The 27896-nt window shown below is 50.8% G+C and overlaps 7 protein-coding genes across 7 annotated transcripts; 2 read left to right on the forward strand and 5 right to left on the reverse strand.

The window, feature by feature from the left end:
• Nucleotides 1-1464: 1464 nt before the first annotated feature.
• Nucleotides 1465-2257, reverse strand: H6S33_008504 (uncharacterized protein; the record flags this gene model as incomplete). Its single annotated transcript, XM_044839859.1, has 2 exons — nucleotides 1465-1856; nucleotides 1921-2257. 2 exons carry the CDS (start codon nucleotides 2255-2257, stop codon nucleotides 1465-1467), a joined length of 729 nt encoding a protein of 242 aa, XP_044688049.1.
• A 1255-nt stretch (nucleotides 2258-3512) lies between these two features.
• On the reverse strand, nucleotides 3513-8062 carry H6S33_008505 (uncharacterized protein; the record flags this gene model as incomplete). Its single annotated transcript, XM_044839860.1, has 4 exons — nucleotides 3513-3954; nucleotides 4020-4258; nucleotides 4339-7751; nucleotides 7870-8062. 4 exons carry the CDS (start codon nucleotides 8060-8062, stop codon nucleotides 3513-3515), a joined length of 4287 nt encoding a protein of 1428 aa, XP_044688050.1.
• Nucleotides 8063-8810: 748 nt separating this feature from the next.
• Nucleotides 8811-11115, reverse strand: H6S33_008506 (uncharacterized protein; the record flags this gene model as incomplete). The annotated part of the gene is made up of 3 exons (XM_044839861.1): nucleotides 8811-10463; nucleotides 10607-10738; nucleotides 10975-11115. 3 exons carry the CDS (start codon nucleotides 11113-11115, stop codon nucleotides 8811-8813), a joined length of 1926 nt encoding a protein of 641 aa, XP_044688051.1.
• Nucleotides 11116-13438: 2323 nt separating this feature from the next.
• On the reverse strand, nucleotides 13439-14483 carry H6S33_008507 (uncharacterized protein; the record flags this gene model as incomplete). Its single annotated transcript, XM_044839862.1, has 2 exons — nucleotides 13439-13818; nucleotides 13880-14483. The coding sequence occupies 2 exons, from the start codon at nucleotides 14481-14483 to the stop codon at nucleotides 13439-13441; spliced, it is 984 nt and encodes a 327-aa protein (XP_044688052.1).
• Nucleotides 14484-16070: 1587 nt separating this feature from the next.
• Nucleotides 16071-17390, forward strand: H6S33_008508 (uncharacterized protein; the record flags this gene model as incomplete). Its single annotated transcript, XM_044839863.1, has 3 exons — nucleotides 16071-16169; nucleotides 16239-16341; nucleotides 16396-17390. The coding sequence occupies 3 exons, from the start codon at nucleotides 16071-16073 to the stop codon at nucleotides 17388-17390; spliced, it is 1197 nt and encodes a 398-aa protein (XP_044688053.1).
• A 3874-nt stretch (nucleotides 17391-21264) lies between these two features.
• Nucleotides 21265-23018, forward strand: H6S33_008509 (uncharacterized protein; the record flags this gene model as incomplete). The annotated part of the gene is made up of 3 exons (XM_044839865.1): nucleotides 21265-21454; nucleotides 21596-21757; nucleotides 21880-23018. 3 exons carry the CDS (start codon nucleotides 21265-21267, stop codon nucleotides 23016-23018), a joined length of 1491 nt encoding a protein of 496 aa, XP_044688054.1.
• Nucleotides 23019-25772: 2754 nt separating this feature from the next.
• Nucleotides 25773-27530, reverse strand: H6S33_008510 (uncharacterized protein; the record flags this gene model as incomplete). Its single annotated transcript, XM_044839866.1, has 4 exons — nucleotides 25773-25999; nucleotides 26056-26196; nucleotides 26285-26674; nucleotides 26954-27530. The coding sequence occupies 4 exons, from the start codon at nucleotides 27528-27530 to the stop codon at nucleotides 25773-25775; spliced, it is 1335 nt and encodes a 444-aa protein (XP_044688055.1).
• Nucleotides 27531-27896: the final 366 nt, after the last annotated feature.

Consider the following 27896-nt stretch of genomic DNA (forward strand, 5'->3'; position numbering starts at 1 on the left):
AGAGAGTGACTCTTGAGTGGAAGTTGGGACCCTTCGCCCTCAAAAAGTAAAAAATGTTCTGCTAAGATTGAAAGTTGCACCACCAAAAAGCGAAATTTCCGTTACTAAAGAGTAATGGTTTAGCCGCCAAAAGTGAAGTTCCGCGAACTTCCCACTCTACCAAATTCAGTGTTGCGCGAACCCTTCACCCCAAAAGTGAACTTTCTACTCTGCCAAACCTAACCCTGAAATATCTATAAGGGTAACTGCTCTATCCCATCAACCGTAGCAACCGAGTTAAGGACCCAATTGGGTTCCACTTGAAATAAAGTTACCCTTCTCAAATTCACAGCAACACCAGCTCCGTGAGTACTATATTAAGAGCTGTTATTGGGATCGCTTAATAATCTTTCCCGCTTCTTTCTTATCAGTAAACAGGGCTGAATTATATCGTTTTTGTGTTTTTGTCGAGGTTGGAGTTGCAAAGTACCCAATTGGAACCTCAGGCCTCTACGGTTCATGGGATAAGGGTACGACCTCGCGGTATTTTTGTACCCTTATAGGGAGAGTCGACTGTACTAGTAATCAAAGTAGGTAACCACCAGAGTACTTGGTGCGTTATTGAAAGATTGCGGCGGGTGTGGATGGGGCGCGGGGTTCATTCACGGCGTGGTTTGTTTGGTGGTACGTTTTATACTATTTTCGTAGACTACGGCCAAACCAGACTAACAGTACTTATACCAACTCCCGCACCTACTCAAGTCCAGTGAGCTAAACACAGTTATTTTCAGGGCCAGCCAAGCTGTGGGCGTATTGGCTATAGACTGGAACGGGAGGTTGTAAAGTAACTGCATGCATCCAGAGGAGGTTTCTGTGTTCCATGGTGGCCATAAGCGGGTGTAGAATCCATGGAAGCGAAGCCCAATACAGTGGCTTCCTCCCCACCAACAGCATCTACTGTACTCACCTGGACGCAAGTGTAGAACGGCGGGTGTCCGGTTCGTCATAGCTTATCACTCGGGCTCGGCGCGGGTGGGTATTTTGTGTTGGGCTTTGGTGTGTGGGGCTTACTCATGCAACCCAGCATATAAGGGCAGCCACTCCAAGCCTCAGCATATGGACTCGGATGAATTGTAGCTGTTGGTTTCGAGGTTGGTGGGTTGCGGTGGATTTGGTCGTCGAGTGATATTTTGTGATGGGGTTGTTTGGAGGGGGAGGCCGTATTGACGTTGCAATTGATTCTGGCTGAGAGAGTTGGCGTCTAAGAAAGAAGTACTCGGGGTTGGAGTTACGAATGGAGACTGTATGCTTTTGAGAGTGTAGAAATGATTCTAAGCTCTATGAATTGCAGCGCAAGTCTTTAAAATTACGTCCTAAGTTCTACGAATTATAGGCCAAGTTCTAGTGATTACATCTTCACCATCACAGCTATCTAACACAAAAAGTAAACCACCCAAACTAGCACGCTCACCCCCCACCCACCGCCTACAACCACCTCCCCCACCTCCCTCTCACCCTCGCTGACACCCCCATCACCCACTCCACCACCGGCACCCAGCGCTCGACATCCCACCCACTCCACCGCAGCCCCTCCGCCCCCTCCCTCTCCACCAGCGGTCCCACCTCCGCTACCAAGGCGCGACACACATGGCACGGAAACGTGCTTTGCGGGCCCTGCGTCGCACAAATCCGCTTGACACACGTCCTGCACGCGCCATGCGTGCACCCGTTGTACGCGAGCGTGATCTGGCGGCACAGGCAGATGCCGCACTGCATGTGCTCCGGGACGGTAGTGTCTTCGGGCTCGGACTCGGACTCGGAGAGCGGGGTGGGAGGTGGGGGGAAGAGGGCGCGGCGGGGATGGGGGATCGTGTTGACTGTATGTTGGTTAGTTCGTTAGTAGGTGATTCCAAAATGTATAGAGAAATTAGGGGATCATACGTCCACCAAACCCTGGGATCCCCAGCTCCCTTGCAATATCCTCGTTCGTCGCATAACGGTTCACATACCCCTCCTCCTGCTGCTGCTGCTGCTCCTGCTGCCCCTCCCCCTCCTGCTGCTCCTCCTCCCCCTGCTGCTCCTGCTGCTCCTCCCCAATATCTTCCAACCGGCGGCCATAGCCATAAAATTCCGCCATTCCAGGTGCTGCGGTGGTAGGTGCATCTGGCATCGGGTCGCCACTCAGTTCGACAATTTCATATCTTTCCCCTTCCTCGGCCTCTATGCGTGCGCGGACGGCGGCGAGGATTGCCTCAATTTCAGCGGCGTAGGTGGACATGGATGTTGGTGGTATAATTATTGTTGTTTTTGGTTTTGGTTTTGGCTTGGGGCTGAGGGTTGGTAGCGCTTTTGTGTAAGTTAGTATGTGAGTCAGTGTCTGTAGAACAATAGAAGCAAATATCCTGAGGATCCAACTGCCTGTAGCTGTAGTAGGGTATTGGTTTATAAAACCAGTCAGTTCCCTCAGCGCTTCATATACCCATTGAATTACTCCTACTTCATCTGTAATCACCATTTGCAATCATCTTCCTTCTATTCACTTCGCCCCATCCCCAACCACGTGTACCCCACCCCAATCCACATGCACCGTGTAGTGTTCTCCACGACACCGTTCGTGACGAGACTGAGGCCCAGTCTTGCCTCGAGGGTGCCGGTCCCGTCTCGTCTTAATGCCAGGCTTGAGAAGAATCGAGTGAGCAGTTGTGAGCCAAGACCCAAACAAGACCTGGCTGCTCAATTAAAGGTTTGGCTCATTATATTGCTGCAGTTTGAAACACCGAACCTCCCAATGGCCTAGCGGTATTGGGGTACGGTTCCCGAGGCAGCTTAACCCGGTGATCCCCGGTTCGGCTCACTTCCTAGGCAGGAGGGTTATGCAGAACGTAAGGGTTTGTGTAAACTGATCTTGGGTCACTAGGTTTTTGTTTTTTGTACTCCCTGGAGTTTGGGGTTTGGAATTGAGCGTTTTTCTTCTTTTTTTCTCGTGCTTTGTATTCAAGTATCCAAAAGAAAAAACCTCCCTCTAAAAACGCCATATATTACCACCCACCCAACACCTACCCACCCAACCAGCCATGCAGCCAGGCATCTCTAATTCAACAATTATAACTTCTGTCCAGATATGTCTGTCTGCTATATAAGTACTATTACTAACTACTGTATGCAGGTATAGCAAGTAAAAGGTCTACTCGATCGATCGTGATTATCGTAACTGTAAGTGGTACATGAATGATGCGATATGATGCAATGCAATGTGATGCGTGTGGGAAGGTATGTGGGTAGCATGAGGGTGGGTGAGTACTTAGGTAGGCGGGTGAAGAAGCAGGGAGGAGGGTGGTGTAGGGTGGGCGGGGAGACGTCTAGCTAGATACATGTAGTATACAGTCCGCCGCAATTATCCTCCCCCTCATCCCAAGCCACAAGCAAAAGCAAAGTAAAAGTAGCGAAAGAAAAGAAAAAAAAAAACCCATTATCAACGCACAAAAAAAAAAAAAAAAAAATACAAAAAATACAAAAAAAGAACGCCCCACCCACTAGTCTAACTCCTCCTCCTCCAACTCATACTCCCCATCCCTCTCCCCATCCCCCTCCTCCTCCTCCTCCTCCTCCTCCTCCGCCCCCGCACCCGCACCCCACCCCACCCCCCCACTCCCCAGCACCATCCCCGCCTCCACCCCCGCCACCCCCAGCCACCTATCCCTCCTCCTCCGATCCCCGCCCTCCCCTGCGTTCCTCGCCGTCCTCGTCACCCTCCCGCCGCCACCAGCAGACAGCAGCCCACTCGCCCTAACCCGCAGCTCCGCCTGCCGCGCATCATGCCGCACAATACCACGCACGTACGGCGCCACATCCAGCATCAGCACGGCCGGCGTCCTATTGATCGCCGAATGCACGATCGCGGGGGTCGTCGCAAAAACGGTCGACGCGTACGAGAGGGGGCGGAAGGTCTCGGTCAGGTAGTGGGGTGATAGTGGTCTGGTTGGTTATTAGCACTGCACTGTTCTAGGGAGAAAGGAGGGGGGGGAGGGGGGGGCGCTTACGCTAGTTCTTTCTTGATGCGTCCCCGCTGCGTGATGAGGTCCACGAGCTGGCTGTCCTTGAGCGCGGTGTACTTGCCGCCGTAGAGGTGGCGCTTCGCGAGGTAGCGCACGGTGGTGGCCAGGTCGGTGCCCACGGTGTAGAGGCGGTCGAGGGGGTCTTCGCGCAGCGTTGTGTGGCCCTGGAGATCGTCTGCGCGGACTTTGGCGCTGGGGGGCGGCTGCGTGCTGTCCATGAATTGCTGCACCTCGATCATTACCAGTCAGTAACTACACAAACCACCAACACAACAGTAGGAATAGGAGAATATCTATGGTTCACCTCATCAAAGCCCCGCATGGAGGCGCCCGCATACACATCCACGGCACTCAACGCCTCCGCATACTCCTCGCAAGTCCGCAGCGCCCCCGCCACATGCATGCCCTCCCCGCCGCGCATCTCCCTCGCCAGCTCCTCCCCGCCGTCCGCAGGCCCGACATCCACCCCCCACATCTCCCACGCATCCCTCAACCTGCGCTGCCCCCCCCTGGGCACACGATCAAACGCGCCCATGCCCTTCAGGTACGTCCCCTCGCTCACGACCCTCATCCGCTCGCCATTGTCCGCCACATCCACCCCCTCCGGCCACCGCATCACCATCCAGTCCAATCCCCCCTTCCGGTCCCCCAGCCCCAGGCGGCACCAGAACTCCAGCTCTACAAGGGCAGCCCTCATATCGTCTTTCTTCGCCGCGACGAGGCTCTGCACGCTCTCGCGCTCCAGCAGGTGTCCCTCGTTCGCGCACATCAGCACGAGATTGTCGACCAGCAGGTCTCTGGGCGGCGGGGTGAAGCGCAGAACGGCGTGCAGCGAGAGGCTGCTGATGGGGAGGAGGCTCTCGTCGTTGCAAGTGAACACGATGGGGCGCTTGCTCTGCGCCATGAGCGTCTGCACGCTCGACCAGAAGTTCTTGTCCTCGTCGAAGAGCACATCGGCCTCCTCAATCAGGATCAACGACTGCTGCTGCTGCGCTGCCGGCGCCGCCTTTTGCCCCCCCACCCCCACCCCCACTGCCACCGCCGCCTCCTCCTCCCGCGCCGATTTCGGCTTGAAGAACGCCCCCGCCTCGGGCGCGGCAGCCTTGGCCTGGTGCACGAGATGCGTCCTACTCATCTCGCCCACCTGGTCAACGATGTCCTTCCCGTTCCGCCGCATGCCCGGCGACACCTCAAACACCGTGAACCCCGCCTCCTTCGCAATCGCATACACGGCCGCCGTCTTCCCGCACCCGTTGGGCCCGCTGATGACCACCGCGTTGACCAGCCTCCCGGGCTCCTTCGGCCCGCCGAACGGGCAATCACCGCCCTTATCACCCGCGCGGATCGTCGACTTCTTGGCCCCGAACACGCCGCTGCCGCTGCCGCTGTTGCTGTCCTCCGCGTCCGAGATCTCGTTCATCTCGTCGCGCTCCTCCTCGCTGTCGATGATGAAGTCCGACAACTCCGCGTCCTTCTTCTTCTTGCGCTTCTTTGCCGCAGCGCCCTTCACGCTCCTCGTCTTCCGCTTCGTCGCCCTCGCGGCCGACGCCGACGCCGGCGCCGGCGCCACGCTCTCCACCTTCAGCGCCAGCAGCCAGTCCCTCAATACCTGCGTCTCCTTCCCCGTCTGCAGCACCTCGCCCGCGCTCTCCGGCGCATACTTGACCTCCCAGCAGCTCGTCTCGCACTCACTCACGTCGAACGGCGTCAGCTCGTTCTTCAACCTCCGATACAGCCTCAGCAGCCCCGGGTGCACCTTCCCGCCCCCGCCCCCATCCGCCGCCCTCTCCGGGTGCGGCAGCCGACTGGCTACCTGGCTCCTGACCATCGCCTGCAGCTCGCTCCCCGTCGTCACGATCCGCCCCGGCAGGCGCACATCGCCCGGCACGTCGTAGTAGCGGCGCGTGTAGTAGTCGTGCGCCGCGATCTCGCGGGCCACGCGCGGGACACGCAGCGTGCGCGCGAGCTGCTGCAGGACGTCTTCGGCGCCGGGCACGACGACGGCGCGCTCCTTGCGCTTGCGGTCGGTGGGCGGCAGGCGCACGTCTGCTGGCGGCAGGAGCGGGGTGGCGGGGAGGTCGCGGATGTGGCAGTTCGCGCGCGTCGGCCACGGGATGTCCCATGGGACTGCGACCTTGGCGGTGCTGGCGAAGGCGCTGAGGGTGGGGGCTGGGCCTGGGGTGGCGCTGAAGATGCTCCGTGGGGGCTGGGAGTTGACGGTGACCTCTTCCTCGGGGTCGGATTGGGGCTGGGTTGGGGGTGAGGGGACTTTCTTGAGGCCCCCGGGCTTGAAGAACGGGTGCACGCTCTTCCCGGTCTGCGAGCCGGCCACCTTCTTTGGCGCCTGCCGCACCGTGACTGTCGGCAGTGGCTCCTGTACCGGCGGTGCTGCTGTCTGGGAAGGAGCAGTTGTTGGGGCAGGCGGAGGTGGGGGTTCTTTCTTCTTTTTCCCGAGCAGGCTGAACGCGCTCTTGGGCCGCAGCTCGGGCGTTTTTATAGGGCCTATGATGGGGCTGCTGATGATGAGCAGGCCGGTGGTGGTGTCGTATTTTGCGGATGTCCGTTTTGCTGTGCTTTCGGGCTGTGATGTCTCCATAGACTCGCCCGGAGGTGGCAGTGGTAGTTTTTTATCATCCTCTTCCTGCTGTTGTTCATGGTCCAAAAGGCAGAAATCGCTATCAGGAACAGCATCAAGGCCACTCTCCGGCGCGAGGATCGGGCTGCTCTTGATACTCAGGATGCCCGTGCCCGGATCATACCTCGCGGTCGCCCTCCTCCTCCTCCCCAGGCCCATCAGCACTCCCCCCCCTCCCCCCCCTTCCCCCTCCCCGTCCCCGTCCCCGTCCCCTATGTCGAAATCACTCCTCGCCGTCAAATCCAGCACACTAATCGGCCCCAGCGCCGGACTCGACGGCAACAAGCCTGGACTACTCCTTATCGTCAGCATCCCCGTCTCCGAGTCCCACGACACCGGTATCCTCTTCCGCGCGCCCGCCGCCTCCGGTGCGTGCAGGGGCAGCATGGGCTCATCTTCCTCTTCCTCTTCTTCTTCCTGCTCCAAGTCCACCCCCACAGTCTCCTCTTTCCGCTCCGCGTTGCTCCGCCTACCCATCAGCACGCCAAACGCATCCGCCCTCTGCTGCTCCCGACGCGGCGACTGCGACTGCGGCTGCGACACCGCGAGCGCCCCCATCTGCGCCACCACCGCCGGCGACGACGGTACAGCCCCCGCAAGCTCCTCGACCGGCGTCTTCCGCCGGCGCTTGCGACGGCCGCGGCCGAGATCCACCTCGTCCACGTCCATGTCATCGCCACTACCACAGTCCATCGCCGGCGGCGACGACGTAGGCGTCAGAAACGGCGTCTCGGCCATCCCCCCCTCCTCCTTCTCCTCCTTCTCGTCCTTCTTCGCCGTGTCCTTGGGCGGCTTCAGCAGCTTCTTCTTCGCGCCCGCTCTGCGCGGCGCCCTGCGCGGCCGCGGCTTTGCGGCGGAGAAGTCGCCGTCGGGGTCGTCTTTGGGGCGGCATTTGGGCTTTGCGGGTTGTTTTGGGTTTTGCTTTTTCTTTGCGGCGGTGGTGGTGGTGGTGGAGGTGGAGGTGGAGGTGGGGGCGGGTGACTCGTTGTCTGAGAGGGAGGAGGAGGTGGGCGTGGTGGAGCGGGGGGCGCGGGATTTGCGTGTGGGTGGTGGGGGGGGTGGTTTTTGGTGGAGTTCTTTGCCTGTACATACATTGCCAGTGTCAGTTCCTCTTGCTCTTGCTCTTGCTCTCCCTTTTTAACCGCCTTCAAGTTTCGAGTGCGTGAGTGGGGGAAGAAGGGAGTAGAATGGGGGGAGTACGTTTCTTGAGATCAAACAGCGGAAACACCGTCGCCGGTGCTGGTGCTGGTGCTGGTGCTGGTGCTGGAACCGGTACTTGTGCTGCACTCCCGCCATTTCCACCCCCGTTGACCGCCGCGGTATTTTCACCCCCGTTGGCCGCATTGACCACATTGTCACCCCCGGCGCCGTTCTCGCCCTCCCGTGAAGCCATTGATCTATTTGTACCGCACCGCCTTGTGGTTCAGGTCATCAGCGGAGGTCCAGAAGTGTTCGTAGACAGGTGTAGAGCGAAGCTGCAGAGTGTTCAGGTGCAGTTGTGCAGCTGTGGCGAGAATGTTCGAGTTCTAGAGAGTTGTAGCGAAAGTGTAGAGGCTTGTAGAGGCTTGTATCGAGAATCTTAGAATTGTGAGTTTGGCGGGCGAGATTCGTGTGGAGACGCGTTCGTGGGTACGTGAATAGAATTCGTGTCGCAGGTCGAGCGAAGTAGCAAAAAGACAAGGGCGCGAAAGCACTCTACGCGCGCGTGTGGCGGTGCGGCGGTGCGGCGGGTGGCTGGTACATGGTGTGGCGCTGCGCCACCGTGATGCGGGTGTGACGAGGGTCGGTGTGGTGAGGGGTGACGGGATGGGTTTTGGAGACGGCGGGAATCACTAGTTTTGTGAGGAGCTGTGAGAGCTTAGATGAGATGCGGGGTTATTGAAGTGGGAACTACTCTGGAATGGGAGATGGATTGGGCACAGTTTGTATTTGATTCACAGACGGTCACTCGGTTGTTGTGTGACCACAGTCAATGATCAGGTTGCCACATTCGAGCACACGCAAACTATTCACAATTCACGATAGAAAACTACCCACAACTCAAAGCTATTCACGGCCCAAGAGAAGACTACAAGATCCCAAAGAACATACTATTTATTGATTCTAACAATGCAGGCCTCTAATCTAAAAAAGAAATACTCTCAATACGGCGCCCAACCCGCTCTCCGACCCCTACCCCCCCCAACCTGCCTCTCAATCCTCTTCGCATACCTCTGCGACCGCCTCGCGATCCACGGCCTGATAGAAACCCACTCCGTCTCCTGCCCCTCCACCACCGGCACATACCTGCCTGCGACCATCGCCTCCGAAAACTCGCCCAGCTCATTATCCGCCGTCAACTGGGTCACGTGGGCCCTACACACCGGGCACACCAAGTACGACGCCAGCGGATTCAGGTCCCGCTCAATCCGGCCCATGCCGACCTTGGCCCGCCATATCTCCATGACACAGCGCGTGCACGCCGAATGCGGCTCGCCGCCAACCCTGCCGCGGCAGTTGAACTGCACGTTCGCGCGCCTGTCCATGCAGGTGTTGCAGTGCTCGCCCTCGGGCACCTCTGGGGCGTCGAGCTCCTCGTCGTCATCGCCGGGGTCCGTGAAGGTGTCGCTCTCGAAGGGCTCTGGGGGCGCAAGGTGGTGGTGGTTGGGATGGGCGTCGCGGAGACCGTTGTTGGCGTTTGTGATGGCGAGCCAGCGCGCGGTATGTACCTCGATGCGGGCGCGGAGGAGCGTTGCGAGGCTCTCGTCGTGGATACGGGTCCATTCGTGGGGGAAGCCGAGGTTGACGGGGACGGGGAGAACATTGTATTCTTGCAAGCGGCGGCGGTCTGGTGGTGGCCCGGGGGCTTCATCTGCTGGCGCCTCATCTGCTGGCGCTACAACTGCTGGGCGGGCAGGGGCATGAGCAGGGGCATGAGCAGGAGCAACAGGAGGATGAGCAGGAGCAACAGGAGGATGAGCAGGAGGGTCATAAAAATAATGAGCTCGCTCCATCGGACCATCATCGTAATAAAGAATCCCCGGCGGTTCGCCATAATCCCGGCGCGCGAACATCCCCCCCCCAAAATTGCGAGGCTCCATGATCACGTTGCCTCTCGGCTGGTGGAATGGGCCCATGTACGGAGGAGGGGGGGGGAAATGAATGTCGTCCTGGGGAACAGGTGGGGCAGCGAAGAAAACAGGTGCGTTGGGGCGAAGAAGACCGAGAGGTTGAGGATTGTAGCCGGCAGGAGCGGGGTGGAAAACTGGTGGGGGGCGGCGGCGGACAGCGAAGGCTCGGATTGGAGACACAGGAACTGGTACAGCGACCCGTGGAGCGACTGGAGCGGGGACCCGTGGAGCGACTCGTGCAGCGACTGGTACCGCGACTGGAGCAACGACTGGAGCAACGACTGGAGCATCAACAATCGGGGCAGCTGGAGCAACATCAGCTGGAGCAACATCAGCTGGAGCAACATCAGCTGGAGCAACATCAGCTGGAGCAACATCAGCTGGAACAGCAGCGGCAATCCTCGCACGCGGAGCATCCTGGACGACAATCGGGGCCTCGCGATTTTCATTGCGCAGAAGAGGTGCGGCGGGTCTTGGAACATCTTCCTGCTCGTCGTCTTCAATGACTACAGGGTTATCGGCTCTGCCATAGTTATTGCGGCGGGCACGACGCTGTTGTTCGCGGTCGGCGATCCAGTCGTTGGAGGTGCGGGCAGAATTAGGGATGTAGGGGCGGGCGGAACGAGCAGAGTTTGAGTTTGGTCTACGAGCCGCTCTGGGTTGGGCCTGGTTTTGAGCTTGGTTCTGTAGGTTGGGGGTGTTAGTGAGTGTTTCTTATATACATATAGTTATATAAACGTCACTAGATATCTGCCTCTGATCTCTATATGCGTGCAGTAGCATAGATGACGGAGAGAGAAAACAGCTAGAGAAACACATGTACGTACCCTATCATCATTCATTCCCCGGGCTGCAGACTCTCTCTTTACCCTGTTGAGGACAGCCCTGAGCCTTTCGTTCCTCTCCCGCTCTTGCTGCAGACTGCGGCTATGGCTCTGGCCTTGACTTTTGTTTCGATTCTGGTTTTGGGGCTGGCGTCAGTGGAATGTTCTCCAAGTAATCGTTCCTTCAAATTCAGTTTTGAGACGAGCTGGCCTCAGCTTCATCCCACACGATACGATACGATACAGAAGTAGCGCAATCATATGATGATGCAACAGCAAAGAATAAAAGAAAAGGTTTTTTTTTTTTTTTTTTTTTTTTGAAAAAAAAAGAGAACAAAATGAAGCCAAGATAGATTTAGGTTTATACATACATTCGCGCCAGCCCTATTCTCGTTTCCTCTCTGGGGATCTCTCGGGGATCTAGACCTGACTCGGCCTTTCCTATCTCTCGGAGATATAGATCTATCACGGTTTCTGTACATGCGATCGTTGCGTTCATTGTTGTTTGCCATTTTCAATTTATTTGTCAATTTGGGGTGGGGGAGGTTTTTTAAAGAGGTGGTACGGAGGGGGGTATTAGAGGGGATGGTAGAAGAAGATGGTTGGTGTTGGTGTTGGTGTTGGTGGGAGAAAAGAAGTTTTGTGTTGAGAGAGAAAAAGTTCGTGGGTTGGAAAGAGAAAGAAGAGCACTAGTGCCAGACACTTGGAGCACAAGTAAGAGAAGAAAGAATTGATGACTGGCAAGAAGATTGATGATGACGAGCACCAAGAATTGATGTCTGGATGTGATGATGAAGATGAAGAGTGAGGAGGGAGAGAACGTCGGATGGATGAAAAAATAAAGAGAAGAAGAGAACGAGAAATAGCAATACTGCAGTACTCGCCCAAATCTCGGCGTTGGCAGAGGGCCGTTAGAAGGGGGCTCTAATATTTTGGCCAAATTGGGATTAGTTGGCTCACATAGAATGGGCGTCTTGGTGCGGTTGCTATCATTGACACCTCAAATTTTGGCGCTAGTGCACTTATCCTCAACACGACGTGACGTACCTCTGCACGGAATCCCCAATTAACTGCATCATGGTTCGATTTTGAGTCGACTTAGAACGCCCTAAATCTAATATAATCAAAGAATCAATTGCCGGCGCGGCGCGGCACCAAATCAAAACCACGATTTGATTTGACTAATCGCACAAAATTCGAAATCGATTCAAACCCAGACCATAATCCCTGCACTACTGAAAGGATAATTAGAAGGCTCTTCTAGCTGCGCCACATATATTCCTGAGACTAGCTTCTTCCATAAACGTATCTCGGGCCAATTTGGTGTATGGTTGGAACCGATTCGAGAAATAAATTTCAAGCTGTGATAAATCGTACGCATAACTATCATTTGATTCAATTGCGAGATTTTAATAGAATCAACAAATCGAATGTTCGAACCACAATTTATAAATTATAGCGTGCACTACATATCCCAGTTAATAAAGCACGCCAGCTTTTAAATGATAATAGTGTGGTCCACGAGAACAAGCGTCCTTGTGTTCTTGCCTTAAGGACGTGTCTTCGATGACATATAAGGTTAATGGTCTAAAAAAAAAAAAAAAAAACAATGAACAAGGAGTCTCGATGACACTACCTGTCCTTGCCTCGGGGAACCTCGAGGACAACGATGTTGGACGTCGCGGTCAGACAAGAACAGAGGTCAACGAGGACGAGACATCTCGAGGACACTCTCAAACCTCGCCTGGAGCGTCCTCGTGAATCGAACTACACTGAATGATAAGTATAAGTGTGACAAAATACATAGAGTACATATATAGCATACAAATGGGGGTTACTGATACTTCCCAGAACTTGTACATTATGATGCTAGGTACTTCGGAGCATGTAGCTAGCCTACTTAAACTAGTAGCTCGAGGCGTTTTCAGATTTTTAGTGATCCAGCTCTCATTATCTGGAATCTGTATAGAGGCTCTACTGCTCTTGTGAAGGAAGATGAGAGTGAGCTTAACCAGTACTTACAACCACGTAGCCACTGCAATGTGTCTTAACACCTATTCGCTAACCTACCACATGGGTCTTGTTATGTGGTATAGTTAGCACCTAGGCCGCGAACTGCGAGCATCAGACCACATCATCTACCAATTCGAAGCATCCCCCCTAGTATAGCTGTATAGGCTCATGGGAGTATTGCGTTCAAGTTTTATTTTTTACAGCAGTAAGATGTAAAGCAAACCTAGTTGAATTAAACTCGAACGAGTCGCAGAATCTTTATCTAGCTCTACGTACGTAAAAATACATAATCCATTCCGAGATAATCAGTTATTAACTTTGAAGAAAATAGTCCATCGGTCGTTCCGCTGGCAGTGTACTCTACATGAGGATTGATATGGATTGTCCTGAGTACTTAAAATACAATTAAGTATTATCCACTGCGTTAATAATTAACAATCGATCTCACTATTTCTTTACATTCATACTAAACCCTAGTGAGTAGGCGTACAATTGCTAGTCCTGAGGATCATCATGGTTGTTTATGAAGAGCTCACAATCCCATTCTCAAGTGTGGAACGCCATTCGGGTTTTCTTTTCATCCGCTTCGAGTCTTTAATCTGAAATAAAAGCCCCTAATGCGATATCTATTATCGAAGTCTTTATAGCAGTGCCCGAGTCCACCATCTCTTTCCTCCCAATTCACTTTCCACATTATTCCATGTGACGTTGTAATTATACACAGGCTCTAGCTAGGACCCCAACCCAAATAATCCCATAAAGTGTTCGAGTATTCCCCAACCTCGAACATTCTCTCCAAGCAATTAATAATTATAAGCAATATCAAATTGTACTATTCTCCTTCCTCTTCTGTTCGCGGATAGACAAAGGCAAGCCGGACTGAGCAACAGCTGCATGCGTTTCGTCTTCTTCGTCCAACCTTTCAAGAGAATCATGTGAATCCATGGCCAGTGTATTTTCGGCAATATCACTCTTGTTAAACCTATCCCGTAGGCCTACAAGCAAGGATTTAAGCCTTAGGCGAGTTCTTCCACGACTACTGCTCAATGCCTTGCTGTGTCTGAGATGAAGATAGTCTTCGGAATAGGTTTTAGGGAGCTTGTAGTCCTGAGTCTTCACAGACCGGGAAGTATCGTGATCTCCAGCTCCATCCATCTTCCTGCTGTCGTTGCGGATTTGTAGCGACAAATTCATGTGGGCCGCTATCAGTTGTTCATATTAGCATATATCTCAGAGTCGGATCCTTGTTATTAGGATACTTACGTCGGAGGGGCTCCATGTCACGTAATTCGGATTCTTCAGCACACCTAAGGCATCGACAAAAGAATCCGTACTCCCTCCCAAGAAATGCTCTTCTTGTGCTTACACTCTCCCACTCTACTACGTCTTCGTAGGCTATCGTCAACTCCTCACCCTCACTAATATCTCTCAACGCAAAAAACTGGCACTTGAGTCGACCTGTTATGAGGTCATTGCTATCGATCCTGTACATGTTTGGCACGCAGCTGTGGTTGACCCAAGTCGGCTTGACACTTAACATTTCCAGTTCTGTTGTCCAATCGAAGATCCCACCCTTCCGTTTTTTGACCAACATATCCGCTGTGTTTTTCCCAAGGAGTGTGTACTTCAGCTCCTCGTCGTATTTTTCACGAGTCAGGCTGGACCGACAGAAGTATAACAAATCTATTCCATCGCCAGTATTGTCTCTGTATTTGGGATCTAGATGGTTGACGATTGTCTCTGGGAATTCTGTGTAGATGAGATGCCCCATTTCGATCTCTCTGGTTGAAAACAGTCCTTCGCCGCTGTCATTCCACGGTGCATTTGTGTTGAGTCTTATCCAGCAGTCTTGTTCCAAACAGGCCATTATTCCTTGTTCTTCTTCTACGTATATACGTTAGCCGGTGTTCTAAAACAAGATGTAATCACATTCTGTGGGAGCGAGCAAACAGCAGAGGGACAGGACCTACCCATTTTCCCAGGTTATAAAGACACTTGTGGTAAGTTAGCTGACTGGTAGCTTAAGTGACTGATAGCAAGATATGAGGATGAGTGACATAGTCCAGATTGGCCGAAGCTTGCAAATGACACTCCCTTAAAAACGTTCAGAAATCTGGAACTTGTCACGTGGTCATTATGTGTACTTATCTAATAGCCACCAGCTATCAACTTCCGATGACAGGACATGTGGATGAATTAAAGTTTTCAAGAAACGGCACGGTTTGTATACGTATGACGTTAGTTTGAACTGGCAACTCCATAAGTGCACGGAGATGCCGATACGTGTGGTGGGGCTGGAATTAATCTTTTTTTTTTCGGATTTCACCTGACTTGAAAAGTAATTCGGGGTAATTATCGTGACTCTGTACATCGGCAAATTATCGATGGCAGCTAAAGATGTTGATCAAGGGCTTGTGATATATCAATAGCACTAGACCCTTTCATGACGTGGTGACAGGAATAACATAAGATTCTCGGAGGCTTCGTTTCCATGTCGAAACGAGACGAAGCGAGAACAGACTCTGATATAATATCATGAAAGCACATGTACCTAGGGCAACATACATGTAAGTACATGAGAGATCTACAAGAACATGTAATTCCAGACTGTATCATAGATTTCTCAATGCCGTCAGCATATACAAGTTTATCGATAATTACAAAGCCCAGTCTATAAAGGCTGAAGAAATATATTTATAAGTTATCCACATCATCGGTGATCCACAGCTGGCATGGTGACGCCCTACGGAGTTGCTCGCGCCGAGTGAGAAGTTGTGCAAATAACCGCGGCTAACGCGTAAGTATCCGGACTATCAAGCATCCGTTTTTCTTACCAAAACAAGAATATTTAAACGGGAAACCACTCTATCTACAGGACATTTCGCTTCGTCGAATAAATACTACGAGCGAGTTTCGCGTAGACCAAAAATCGGGAAGCGGGCTCCGAGCTACCGGGAAAGTAAGCGGTCCAGGCACCCTGGTCCAGGATACACGTTGTCGCCATCCAGAAGCGTCGTCGGAACGTTTTGGTTCCCTGGAGATCCATTTCCCCCCTGGTCCCGATCCTGATATGGTAAGGGTAAGCTGTGTACCCTCGTCTCTCCCTAAGTTTTTTGTTGCAGGGTGTTCTTCCAGAAGGATTCTTCTTCTACAGCCCACCTCTCTCTCACCTCCTACCCATCTCTCTCCCCTCCTCTGCTTTATTTCTTGCTTCCTTTCTGTAAATAAATATATAATTGTTCCCATCCATCCATCACTCCTCACTCCGGTCTTGGGAACCTTCCTTCTACTTCGTCATTACAACCTCGGTCGCCTCCGTTGCCACTGCAAGTTCTCAAGCTTCCAAAGGGGTCACTACACATCGCGTGCTGTCACAATAATCACCTCCGAGACAGCCTTGAATCGCACGAGCTTCTACAACTCGATCCGGAACACAAAAAAAGAATTGCGCAATATGGCTCGAGTCAAGCGAAGGTCGTCATTAGGGGAGGATATCAGGGTGGGCGATACGTCAGCTCCGGCTGTTTCTACGATGCCTACGACGAAAGATCAAGTACGAATTAATATCCAACCCCTTAAGTCACGCACTCCAACAGCGACGCTGATCGTTTTTACCTAACAGAGAGCCGCGTCAAAACAGCGAAGAAGAAAGCTGTCAATGTCAAAATCACGACCAGAAAACTGGTTTACCTGGTACAGGGAGCTGTCCTACCGTAAAACATGGTGTACGTCAATCTACTCTTCCCTTGAGCTTCAAAGTGCTAACAAGTCCTCGCTAGTGAATCCTCTCCTCGTAATGATTATCGCTCTAGCAGGCTATGCCGTTAACCCCACCCCCTCCAATCCCCTACACGCCTGCATATTCCTCTCGTACCGTACTGCTCCGGATCCAAGCTCCCACGCACCAACCGAATACCAATATGACAAGGGCCCTCGTGATTTGGCGTTTGTTTTCTTTTACACGTTCCTCTTCAGCTTCACTCGTGAATTCTTGATGCTGCAGCTCCTCCGCCCAATTGCATTTTATAACAACATCACCAAGAAGGCCAAGGTATCTCGTTTTATGGAGCAGTCATACACGGCAATCTACTTTTCAGTGTTTGGTCCGTTTGGATTATACGTCATGTACCAAACTCCAATCTGGTACTTCAACACCACTGCTTACTACGAAGCGTACCCCCACCGCACCCACACTGCCGACTTCAAGGCCTATTATCTCCTCCAGGCTGCATATTGGCTCCAACAGTGCATTGTACTCCTTCTTCAGCTTGAGAAACCTCGCAAGGATTTCAAAGAGCTTGTTGGACATCACATTGTCACTCTCAGCCTTATCGCCTTGAGCTACCGTTTCCACTTCACTTGGATTGGCCTTGCTGTCTTTGTTACCCACGACATTTCCGATTTCTTCCTTGCTACCTCGAAGACATTGAACTATCTTGACCACTGGTTTATCGGGCCCTACTTTGGGTTCTTCATCTTTGTTTGGATTTACATGCGCCATTTCCTCAACCTGGGAATCCTGTGGAGTGTATTGACCAAGTTTAAGAGTGTTGGAACCTGGGAACTTAATTGGGAGACTGGGACTTACAAGTCGGGCTTGGCTCAAAGCGTTGCGATTGTTCTTCTTGGTAGTTTGCAAGCTGTCAATTTGTTCTGGTTGTGGTTGATTTTGAGGATTGCCAAGAGATATGTCCTTACCAGCGATGCCGTGGATGAGAGGAGCGAGGATGAAGATGAGAGCACCAGTGAAGACGGTGAGAAGAAGGAGAATTAAAGTGCTCGGTAACTCATTCTTTAATTCTTCTTTCTTATCGATTATCTTGCTTTATTTTATCGGATGAGAAATATCACGGATATGAGACTCGAAGGGGTTGCGGTCAGGAGGGTGGGCAAGGGGAGATTTAAGGCGTTTCAGCGGCAGTTAGCATTAGCAGTTGGCATTAGCAATTGGCTTCCGGGCGTTCTTACGCATTCTTTTATTCTGAATTCTGAAGCGCTTTCTAGCAAATGTTTTGTTGTTCAGTGGTTGGGATGCATGCGGGAGGCTCAAAGAAGCATGCTCTGTTAGATTATCGTGGTGCATGTTTTTGCTTTTTTTTTATCTTGATTTAAGTACTAGTAGGGGGCGTCTCTCGGATGGGTGTACACGTGTATAATGAAGCTGGTAGACCGAGTATTTTTGTGTTTATTTATCTTGATGCTCTGTTTCTTGGCTTGGTTGAGCAGCATAATATGGAGCTCGAGGAGATAAATATTCTAATATTTTTACATGTCCGTCGGTTTATGTGGGATTTATGTGTACCGTCAGCAATAGTAAAAAAATCTAGAACACAAAAACGAGGAGCAGCTTTCGGCTGCTGCGTAATGATGCTGATGTGTCTTGAACAAATATCCTATGGAATTTGGAGTCCGAAGATGTGAGGAATCAAGTGAACTTGATACATCTCGCGGTACTACTCTGGCCTTCTTATCCCTAAGAACCCTACACCATAGCGCGAGGATCCTGAGTGAGCTCTACCCCATCATCCCCTTCCCCACATATATTATACCTCCAGCCCGAAATCAGTTCATTATCCACGTACCCACGGAGATTGGGCTGCATTAGCAGTCTTTCCTAATCAACGACAGATCTAGGGATGCACGGTACGGACTATTGTCGGACATAGAAGCCGAGGAGATTACTTGTGTCCCGCACCCCCCCGCGGTCGAGTGCGGGGTCTGCTTTCGCTACCGCGGTTTTGGGAGGTAGGTACCGGTGCGCTCGGTGGAGGTGTGTGATAGCTGATATATGGCCTCACCAAACAGCCCCCTTATACGCTCTCCGTGGTGGGGAGTGAGCGCAATGCCGGTACTTATGTATGGAAATTAGACGCTGTACGGCGGAAGAAACATACTCGCAAGTGTATCAGGGCTTGGGGGCTGTTCGTCTGGATTCTTGATTGTGCGGTCGAGTAGCGAGTGATTTTCTGTGACGCAACTGTTACCTGAGCGGTGGATTGCGTGGCGCTTTACTTGGAGGGCGTGTGGTATCAGAGAGATGTCTATGAGGTTATGGTAAGGTGTATTTTCGCTCCGTGGGGGTATTTGTGGCGGTTAATACGGATGCTAGTGAAGCAGTAAGACTAACTATCTTCAGAACATGTTTCGAGTCTCAAGTCATGGATGCTATGGGGGGTGGCCGCACCACTACGGGTTGAGACTGGAAATCTATCAGAATTGGATACTTAAGCTAGGCATTGGGAACTTATTTTGACTTAAGGCACCTGCTTCCTCTATAGGGGCTGACGTTGATTTCCACGCCGCTGGCCAGCTAAGTGGTCTTTGTGTGACTTTATATCAAAGTCATGGGCTTTGACCCACCCCGATATATTGTAGATTTGGAAAACCTATCGTCAGTTTACGATAACACTCGGTGCCATTTTAGTGAGGACCGAGTGATATCACATGATTCAGGTTAACACATCTTCGCAAATATTAGTATTGTCTATTGTAATAGCCAAGAGCTTTAGGGAGTTATTAACAGTTTATAAATCCAAATGCCCCATTAGGGCCCTTTGTAAGATATGGATTGTAATCAGGTGTTAAATCTCTCGGCATGCGCCACAGGCGCCGCAATCTGTTAGGAGGCCATCATAACTCCCCATGCATTTCTCTTCATTCCGATAATAATGGTGAACTGCCACCAGGGGCACTGGGGGTTCAAATGCCGTTTCTTTCTTTGGTGCCTTGCTAAACAAATATCTGGTGCTTCGTGGCAAAATTAAAGGTGGCCTTTCCCCTAGAGTGGCTTGCTTCATGATTAAGTCCTCACAGGCCTATGAAATTATTCGCGTCTGAGGATGTCATGATATTATCAAATTTCAACTAGTAATTTCTTAATTACCAATTGTTCAAGAACCCAGGCTCCTAGCCCTGTTCCATCCTTAGTTAGCGAAATACTACATACCCTGGAAAGGAATGTTATGTTAGTAGATACGTACATACAGGGGACCTGCTGTGTTGTGTTGTTGCTAGAGTATTATATATGGAGTGGAAGGACTGTGCCAAGTGTTGTTTGGGGGCCTGGCTGGCACCTATCGAGGGCCTCTTTCATTCCGGTCTGGAAACTATGCACGCACGCCCGTTACCGTACCATAAATCAGAGCAGGGTATGGGATAGTGACAATCGATTTGATCCGCTAATCGGTCGCTGGCTGAAGTGAAGACAGAGTTTCTCCGGTCGATTATTAACGCTGCGGCTATTTCTCCGTTTCTTAATTGGGGTTGTTGTTCGCCTTTCTTTTTTTTTTTCTCTTTCGATCTTCGTTGGACACAACCTTATGCGTTCTGTGATCTTTGTGCAGCAGCAGCAGCACCACGCCGACAGGGACCTGAAGCGGAAGAGGGGGAGTGTGCAGGGTGCATTGGCCAGCAGGTGGTTATGGTGTAGAATTTTTGACTCTCTAGACACATGCCGATTGAGAAGCTTCTTTCTTTATTCAGTGAGCATCTTTAATTGGGGAGGGTTCGTCTTGTCCTTGGCCTGCCCGCCCCCTAGAGACGTACCATATCACAAAATATTGTAACAAATCCCTCTCTCCCTTTCTCTCTCCTTCTCCGTCCCCTCTTAGGGTCCTTCTTCTCCTCGTCACCAGCCAGCGACGTCCGCTCCTTCTGAATTGTTTTCGCCCGTCGGATTCGTTTCCGTTCTCGACCTGGTTTTTTTCCGAACATTTGTGCACGTGTGTCGTATTGTTTTTTCTGCATTGTGTTTCTCCTTGGGCGAGAGCTCTCGAGGGCATAATTGAAGTTGCTGCGACTCGCTATTTTTGTTTCCCAGGGATCGTATCGGTTGCGGTGGGAATCCGGGGGTTTTCTACTACTCTTGTTTCCTGTCTACCTACTGCGGCCACCATCTCACAGGTTTTTTTTTTTGTACGGTTGTGCGCCTACGATTCCTTGATCATCCTACAGTAACCGACAGAGCTCTTGTCTACTGCAGTAGTCTAGAGAGTAGTACTACTACTTACTAGTACCATACCGATTACATGTGTCTAGACATCTAGGCTCTTGAGCACTACAAGAGGGCTAGCCGCATACTAGTAATAACCAGAGTATCTACAATTCGTCCTGAAAAGCATAGATCAAGATATACTTTCGCACACACATGAATTACATACTCACCCTGGAATACCTACATACCTCACCACCAACCAGCCCCCCACCAAAATAAAACAACAGAACCATCCAACCACACGCATCCCACACCGCCCCATCCCCACCCACTGCTTGCCCCTTACCCTGTCTACATACATCATCATCGTTCCCCCCCCCCCCAAGCAAAGGAAAGGAAACCTCACCTGCACGTTTCCTCATCCTCTACCCACCCATCAGCTGTACCCATCAAACGTGGATCAAAGCACATCTGCTCGCCTCTCACGTCCATACCAGGACAGTTCTCCACATTGGGAAGCCACAGGTAACTCCCCGCTCGCTTCACCAAAGAGCTCGACCAGAGCAACTACACAAACAACATAACCCTCAAAGTTCCCACCACGACGTACCAACAGCAAAGAACCCCGAGCTCTTCGGGGTCTTCTCCCCCTAGTCTCCCTCCCCTGTCGCCTCCCGTCGCCCTCAACTTTCCGTCGATAATACCTGAGCTAGGGATGCCTTCTCCAAGTTATCAGCCGGATTCTCCGACAAACTCCATTCCCTCGCGGGACGGTGGCCAGCATACCCCCACATACCCGCGGGATTCAGACATTCCTGAGAGTCATATCTCTGAATGGGACACTGAGGATGTCGGGACCTATATTGCTTCAATAGGGCTGGATCAATATAGAGAATGTTTTATAGGTGGGTCGTTCTTCTCCATTCATCTACCCCTCCATCATCTCTATCGTCACCAAAATCCATATCTGAGATGGGATGGAATGGGATACCATTCGATTGTGGTAGTGTTACTTTGATTCTGACCGATGAGATCGATCTCTACAGAGGAAGGAATCGATGGCGAAGCACTTATCCATCTAGAACACGACGAACTACGGGATATTGGGATAAAGAGTGTGGGACACCGACTTACGATCCTAAAGAATATCTACCATCTAAAAGTCGCCCACGGAGTAACGATCGAGCCAGAACATTATGTTCCTGTTTGTATGTTGTTCCATTCCATCCTAAAATCCCGTGTTTTTCTTTTTTCTTTCCTTTTTCCTTTTTAGAAAAAAACCCCTTTGCAAGCAGCCGAATGCTGATTGGTGGCTTATCGCATGCTCCAGCCGCCGACGCCGATGAAAACGAGAAGGCTGCCACACAAAACGACATACAGCGCTTAATCGCTATCATACGTCGGCGGGATGAAAGGATTGTGCAGGCCGAACGCGACCTGCAGAAAATGCAGGATGCTTTTGTCAAGTTGCGCGAAGAGCTATTGCCGGTGTGGCGCATAATCAAGAACAGCCATAAGTCACTCCCAACGCCGCAAGGTAGCACATATCCGAACGCCCCGTTAATGACGCCGGTCGCATACCCTCCCGAACCTTCAGTATCATCACGGGGAGATGAACGTGAGCGTGAAACAGAGCGGAGAGAGCTTAAGCAACGGGAAAGGGAAAGGGAGAGGGAAGCTCGTGAAAGAGAGGCACGGGAAAAAGAACAACGAGAGAGGGAGAGGGAAAGTCAAAGGGAGAGGGAGCAGCAGCTACAAGAACAAGCTTTCCCTGTCAACAATCCAAATCTCTTGCCCGCACCATCTGCAGGAAAAGGCTTGTCTAGAAAGTTTTCGATGAAGAAACTCATACTTGGAACTCCGAAGAATGCATCTCCCACCCATCCAACACATCCAGATACCGTGAGAAACGAGTATGAACCACCCCCAACAGCAACGAATGGAGCTATAAGGGATATCAGGGACTCTTCTGCTATGCCATCACCAACTTCTCCGTCAACGATAAACCATCTCTCGCCAAATACAACTCACACCTCTTCGTCGCACAAACCACCTGAACGACGATCTGCCAAAACGTCCCCTGATGAAGAGCCTCCTAATACTGCCGGCGGTTCACAACCTACTGTCGAAATTTTCAAGTCGTTCAGGGTATCCATGGATGATCCTTGTTACAAGGTTCTCCCCGCTGCTCTGAAGCGGTACAACATCCAGGCAGACTGGCGACAGTACGCATTGTACATTGTGCATGGAGACCAGGAGCGTTGTTTGGGATTGGACGAGAAGCCGTTGATATTGTTCAAGCAGCTTGACAAAGAGGGACGGAAACCAATGTTCATGTTAAGGCGAAACGGTAATTTTGAAACCTCAATTGGACCTGGAACCGGGATACCAGGAGGTAGTGGATCCAGTATCTACGGAAGGGGCCAAGATATCACGTTACCTGGCGTATTACCAGGAGGGGTATTATAGTAACGGGGAAAATGTCGTGAAAATGGGAATTGATGGACATTCTATTTGGGCTTTAGCTTTGAACAGGTGCACACGGTGTGCAACGGAGTCATGAATTTTCTTGTGGTTTTTAACTCCTTCTTGGCTTTTGTATGTTTTTCCGAGTACTAGCCGCATTGGTGTGACGGGGTTTTTTTAAAAAAAAGTGTAGGAAACATTTGCGTTTGCAGGGGGTTTGTCTTTTTCTGTGTTTTTGATTTTTCGGTTTTTAGCTTATGGCGGCCATGGTTTTATTTTCTTCGAATAGTACAGATTTAGTTTTCCTCTCTTCTTGCTTATTGTTGTGTGACAACAGCTATTATTACCTTTTTTTTTGTCTCTTTCTTTCTGGATACCATCTTGGGCTATTTTTGAATTATCGTTTGGGGTTGTGGTTGGGATGGGTTGGGGTGGTGGGTGAGTCGAGGTTCAGCGGGTTGGTTGGGTTAGGTTTCGGACGTTGGGTTTGTGGGGATTGGGTTCTGAATGGTTTTGAGTACTTGCACCAGTATCATTACCTCTATCTGCTGTGCGGGTCCTATTTTGTTTCTTCCCTTTGTTGTGTGTGGAAAAACGGCCGGTTGGTGCAGGCGGGGTCAGATAACACCTACCTATGCACCATGTAACCTCTACGTCTTCCTCTTCCTCTTCTTCCTCTTCGTCCTTCTTTCTTGGGAAACTGTAGTGTAGTTGTAGTGGGTAAGAATGAGCAGAACGATCGAGATAGATAGCTGGGGAGATGGGGGATATACAATACATGTAGTCTATATAGAATACAATAGGCATCCATACATCTACATACGTTCCATCCGGTTATTTTTGTTTTTTTGTTACTATTTTGTTTTTACCGGCGGGGAAGACCGTGGTGGTGGTGGTGGGGTTCGAGGGTTGATAGTATGGGTGCAACTGCGCTGCATGCGCAACTGGGGTTAACTAACGGATAAAGCATCCACCCCACCTCACCTCGCCCCACCCCACACCCACCTTTTTATGCGGTGTGATGTTGAAATAAGGATTGGGGATCGGACCGGACATGTGCAGGTGGGTGGGTGGGTTGCGTACTTGTGGTCATGGGGGTGGTGTGGTGTGGTGTGCATCATGGGATGTCACTCGATGTTTCAAAGCGTGGGGGTTTCGTTAATTGAGTAATTGATTGATTTGTTTATTTGAAGGTAAGTGGTGAGGTTACGGGGTCCTATATGATCGCAGCAGGGGCGGCATTGGGGATGGACATGTATGCATTGAGTATATGTACAGGCACTGGCAATGATTAGTAGGAGAGTAGGGCTTTTGAAAGAGATCGCCGATGCATACATGTATGTATCTTGTATTCGGTATATGAGCCCTCACTCGTTTACACGTATGCAATACTCTATGGGCAGATCTTCCTGTCAATTAGCTGACCGCGAATGCTAGGTATATATAGCAATGTGTTATCAACCCCTACATCGAGGTAAAACATCTTAAAACAAGACTGACCCCCGAAGCTAGTACAGTACATAAACACTTACCAATTCGGGACCAGTCGAGAGCGGATAACTCTGCACAAGGTACGAGGATCAGTTTCTCTGTTTTACGAATTGTCAGCCTTGTAGTTCTTCTGAATATACTGATCAAGATGGCTAGGGTCGCCTTGGTACGCGGGTTTGGCCTATTTAGCCTAGTATATCTAGGGGATATGCGCAAGTATTACCTACAACAGCTTCTAACCATGTTGAATCACTAATAACAGGACTTTTTGTCTAAACTATTCCAGTACCCTCTGTTGGCAAAAGTTACGGCGTCTACGCAAGGCACGCCTTAAACCACCCTACCTAGCTAACCTAGCGCGTACCCACCACAACACCATACCGACACCAGAGCAAAAACACCTCCTAGTACTGGGTTATACATGTTTTTCAAATCTATTCCCTCTCTCATTATGCGAGAACCCCTTCCCCGGTAGTTTACATAAACACCCCCTTCGCTGGATCTCACGCCTACTTACGAGTGATAACTCATGACCCATACATTATCGCGCCCTCCCCTGCCGGCAGCCGAGAGCAGGTCTCCGGGTCAGAAATAAGGTTCGGCACGCCGCACGCTGCACGCGACTGCTTCGTCGGCTGCATTTCCCGCGGGTTTTGCCACTGGCTTGCTTAGTGCAATTCTTATCCCAACGTCTTAGCGTGTGTATGTGCTGTGCTGGCAGCAGCTGAGTTCATGGCTTATCAGTATTCCCCTCCTGACTAGGGCGAAGTTCAACCGTTAGTTTTCCTTTTTATAAAAGCCCTATGGCTGAAAGGGTTGAAGGTTACGTTATGGTAATGCATTACATTAATGGCATTTATTTTAGTTTTCAGTTTCTAGCGGATTGATACACTAAACATTTATACAATTTACACATTAATGAAAGATCTTAAGGACCGTCCTTCCAGCTCAATATAGAAACAAATTAGGAAATAAAAGGATATACCACCCCAGAAAATTATCAACATGGAGTCACCGACCCTAAGGTATTCAAGGAAAAAGAAAACCCCTAGTATATAGATGACAAAAGAAATATAAAAAAAATATACAAAAAGAAGAAAACCCCTAAGACCGACCCATCCCAATAAATAAGTAGAGTAATATATGATACCATCTGAGCTGAGCGCAGCCGCTAAATCAAAAATCAAAATCAAACCCCATGCAGCCCCAAGAAAAGAAAAAGAAGAAAAAAAATAATCACAGGAAGTCTAAAAACGTCCAAATCCATCAGCCGTAGATCATATTACTCTGTCTCATATACCCCGTCTCGCCCACTACACCACTGCCTGGTCCTGCGTTTCTCCTCCTTTCATCCTCACGATCACTGACTTCCCGCTCGTCTTGCACAAGCGTACACATGACGCAGCAATAAGCCTTTCCACAGTCGCTCATGAGGGTGCCTTCGAGGTGGTACTTCTCCCGTATGCGGCCACGTTGGAGAAAAGTAAATATCCCTTTAATTTATGTTAGTATTAAGGGAGATATATGGGAAGGAGGTGTGGATAGTTACATGATACTGGTGCCAAGACGCAACACCCAACGCAATGGGTATTACAATGGTGGAAGTCATTAAGGTTTGAGTTGGGGATAGTTTTTAATCTGTGGTTTGTACGCGAGTATAGTATGCATGGACACCAACACCCTATACAGCCTGTGTATCACCCTCAATGATTAGTTTCAAGCAATCCCGCATCAAAGAAAAAGCGGGGAAGAGTGGGGTAAATGCAAAAGTAACTTACAAGTAGGAATATCGCCAAAGCAATCACAAAGCCCATGTTGATATTCATCCTTCCCATGCTGCTGATTTGGATGCCCAATCTGGCCTGGCGCATGAGTCCCTCCATTTGGTCCGCTCCCGCCACCCGGTGTATAAAGCGGAGTTTTCGGCCCCTCCATTCCAACTCCGGGTGTATATGACGCCGCGACAATTGGCTCTGGCGGTCTCGTAATCAACTCCACGCCCTGATCTGTAGGAGGCGGCGTTTCCGTCGCTGGAGGTACTGAACTTGACATTATTGTGGATTGTGGTACTGGTACTGAAGGTTGATAGATTTCTGATGTGGGCGGAGGTGGAAATGTCAGAGTTTGTGGTGCAAACCCTGGTGTATGTGGTATATGTGGTGGGTATCCTGGAGACTGGGGAAGTGGCGGATACGAAGGAGATTGCGGGTGAGGTATAAAGGAAGGTGAGTGGGGAGGTGGTGGAAATGATAGATGCGGTGGTCGGAATGTTGCAGATCGTTGAGGTGGTGGGAAAGATGGCGAATGTGGTGGTGATACGTATTGTGGTGCCGGGCCGTACTGCTGTGATGTACGTCGGACAGTTTGTTGAGCTTCAAATTGTGATTGAGGGAAGCCCGGCGAGGGGAGGGGTGTTGAGTATTGGGCTTGGATATGTGCGTCGTAACCTTGCTGGTACTGGTGGAGGTAATCAGTTGGTGGAGGTGGTGATGATGAGGATTGCTGATACTGCAGATCTTGTGCTTGGGGCTGCGATTGGTGCTGCTGCTGGTACTGTTCTTGACCTTGGGGCTGCTGCTGATGGTGACCCTGGTACTGCTGTTCGTGGTCTTGGTACTGCTGTTCGTGACCTTGGGGCTGATGATTATTCTCAATACCCTCTGGGACAGAGTATTCTAACCGCGGCTGCTCCTGCTCCACCACTTGAGGCAGTTGCTGATCGCGAACCCACGACTGTTCCTGCTCCACCACTTGAGGCAGTTGCTGTTCGCGAACCCGCGACTGTTCATTGAAATTCTCCTCCACAGGTGACTCGTCCCCATCAAATACCCGTGGTAATCTTTGTTGTCCTACCCCAGTTACAGGTTGTTGCTGGTCCATCACGGGAGACCGAAAAGATGAGTTTGGCGGATTTGGGTCCGTGGGGGTGTGTAGTGAAAACTGCGACGCTTGAGCCGGGTGCAACTGATAGTACTGTTGCTGGGTGGAGTATGGCTGCTCTTGTCCTTGCTTCCGGGACGCCATTGTTTATAGGGAAAAATAAAGAATGACTAGTAAGAAGGGGAAAGATCCAGATCCTGGCGTCGTGTGATAAAAAACCTCTTATTACCTTGAGGTCTTGGGAGTGATGTGATGTCTATGCAGGCGCCAAATAGTAAGGGGAGGAGAGGCAGGACTAGATACTTCTTAAACCCCCAAATAATTATACTAGTGACAAAGGTCCAGACAAGTCAAAAGAACATGTATGTAAGAAAAACAAAATCCGTGATGCTAACTATCCATTAGTTAAGAGAGAAGCGCGACTGAATAGCAAGCGATATATTGCAGATAACGTACCTACCAAAAGCGCGAAAAACAACTTGTACCCCTGATAATGAAAGAACGATTTTT

This window comes from Morchella sextelata, assembly GCF_020137385.1.
Source record: "Morchella sextelata strain SCLS chromosome Unknown scls_26, whole genome shotgun sequence".
Taxonomy (NCBI): Eukaryota; Fungi; Ascomycota; class Pezizomycetes; order Pezizales; family Morchellaceae; genus Morchella; species Morchella sextelata.